We start from the raw sequence: 1981 nt of genomic DNA on the forward strand, positions 1-1981 counted from the left end.
CGGCCGACCCGGGCAGACCGAGACCGCACCCGCGGGACCAGATCTGTGTTGGATCCGTTCCCACGCTGCCACCCGAGAGCCAATCCCACGCGCATCCACCACGGCCTGGCCGCCTACCCGCACCGCCGTCTGGCTGCCGAGCCGCCCGACACGCCTATCCCACTTGAACGCCACGCCTCCGCCTCGCCGCCGCATCTCGCGCTGCAGCCATACGGTGGGAGGGAGAGAGGGGCCCAGCCGCCGCCAACGCGCACCGGGCTTCGCCCGGCGGCGCCTTCTGGGGGCGGCGAGGGGAGGGGAGGGTGTAGGAGGTGGCACGGGGTGGAGGCTAGGGTTCCCCTGCCGCCACCCACGAGAGTGACATGAGGGACGAGGGTTTTTCAAATTGGGGGAGAATTTCACTTCCCGGCCTCTGCACCAACTAGGGATGCATACGGCCTTTTAAGTATGAGTATTAGGATTTTTTATCTCGGTTACGCACCGAGCCTAGTCCTCAATAAATGTGTGAGTACCAGGAAATCCTGGTCCTCAAGAATAAAGAGGAACCTAAATTCGCTTCCGTGAGATTTGAACCTAGGTGTTGAGTTTGTACATCCACTCCCCTAACAAGTTGAGCTAGACTCACTCCCCCAAAGAAAAGCCGGTTGATGGCTTCATCAATTTGAGGTCGAGCCTTTGTGTCTTCTCTCTAAAAAGGAAAGCCCACATGATGGAGATACCACCAGTAGGAAGTAGCCCCCACTTTGCCTCCAAAGCGAGTGTGCCTATCCCTGCAGCAGCTCAGCTGCCTACCTGCAGGCTGCAACTTAGCCCGGCAGCGCCCTTTTTACAAAGTACACTCGCGCAACACCACCCCCCACAACAATGGTGCGCGCTCTCTTATATATACTCCACGACCAAAGCAGAGATTGACAGACACGAATAGCAGCTCGCACAGGCATCAATCCATTAGCTTGAAACAGCGGCCGGACGAACTCATCTCTGATCGACATAGCTGGGTGGGTGGGCATAATCTCTCTCTCTCTCTCATTTACTTCATCAACCATGGGCCGTCCTGATTCGGAGGAGCCGACGTCGAGCCTCGCCGCGCGGCTGGCTGCTCTCCACGACCACGCCCACGGACATGGGGGAGGAGCGGCGGCGCCGACGAGTGCAGGCTCGGCCTTCGACACCAACGTGGTGATCATCCTTGCCGCGCTCTTCTTCGCGCTGCTCTTCGCCATCGGGCTCAACTCGCTGGCGCGGTACGCGCTGCGGTACGTGGGGCGCAGAGCCGCGGTCGCCGCCGGCGAGGGCGGGGCGACAGCTCAGATGGCCTGCAGGGGCAGCGGCATCAAGAGGCGCGTGCTGAGGAGCCTCCCCGTGGAGGTGTACGGATCCGGGGAAGTCATCGACGACGTGTGCGCCATATGCCTCGGCGAGTTCGTGGACGGCGAGAAGGTGCGCGTGCTGCCGCAGTGCGGCCACGGGTTCCACGTCCGGTGCGTCGACGCATGGCTGGTGTCCCACAGCTCGTGCCCGACGTGCAGGCGGCCGGTGTCCACGGGCGCACCCCCGAAGGGCGGCGACGGCGGCATTGGCCATAACCAGTGTCCCGCGGAGACCGACACGATCACCGTCGTCATCGTGTGAGTTCATGGCGCAACGAAGCATGCCATTGCCGGTACCACACCAAGGGAGCAGAATTCTGCATGCGCAAGCTCTTGTAGAATCATCCCGCGACGGTTTCAATGCTCGTGCTGCATGAAGCTTGTCGCCGCGTCGAGTATATATGATCAAATATTCGAAGTGCTCATTTGCTCACCTTAAATATTTATAAGCGAAGCCTAGGAATCGGCTTATGAAAAAGGGACCAGCGTGTCAATCGACTGAAAATTGCATTGGGTTAGTCCGTTTTTTGTGTAGGTGTGAACATGCGCATGCATGTGAAAAAAATGAGAGAGAGAATGCATGCATGGCATAGAAATTTAATAAGAGAGGA

The 1981-nt window shown here is 59.0% G+C and overlaps 1 protein-coding gene across 1 annotated transcript; it reads left to right on the plus strand.

Moving 5' to 3' along the window:
* Nucleotides 1-1044: 1044 nt before the first annotated feature.
* Nucleotides 1045-1632, plus strand: LOC109779992 (RING-H2 finger protein ATL78-like). Its single transcript, XM_020338592.1, has one exon. It carries the CDS (start codon nt 1045-1047, stop codon nt 1630-1632), a length of 588 nt encoding a protein of 195 aa, XP_020194181.1.
* Nucleotides 1633-1981: the final 349 nt, after the last annotated feature.

The sequence above is a fragment of the Aegilops tauschii genome, chromosome 1 (assembly GCF_002575655.3).
Source record: "Aegilops tauschii subsp. strangulata cultivar AL8/78 chromosome 1, Aet v6.0, whole genome shotgun sequence".
In the NCBI taxonomy this organism is placed as follows: domain Eukaryota; kingdom Viridiplantae; phylum Streptophyta; class Magnoliopsida; order Poales; family Poaceae; genus Aegilops; species Aegilops tauschii.

Coding starts and splice junctions, on each gene's coding strand:
- LOC109779992 (XM_020338592.1), top strand. CDS start 1,045: ATGGGCCGTCCTGATTCGGAGGAGCCGACGTCGAGCCTCGCCGCGCGG.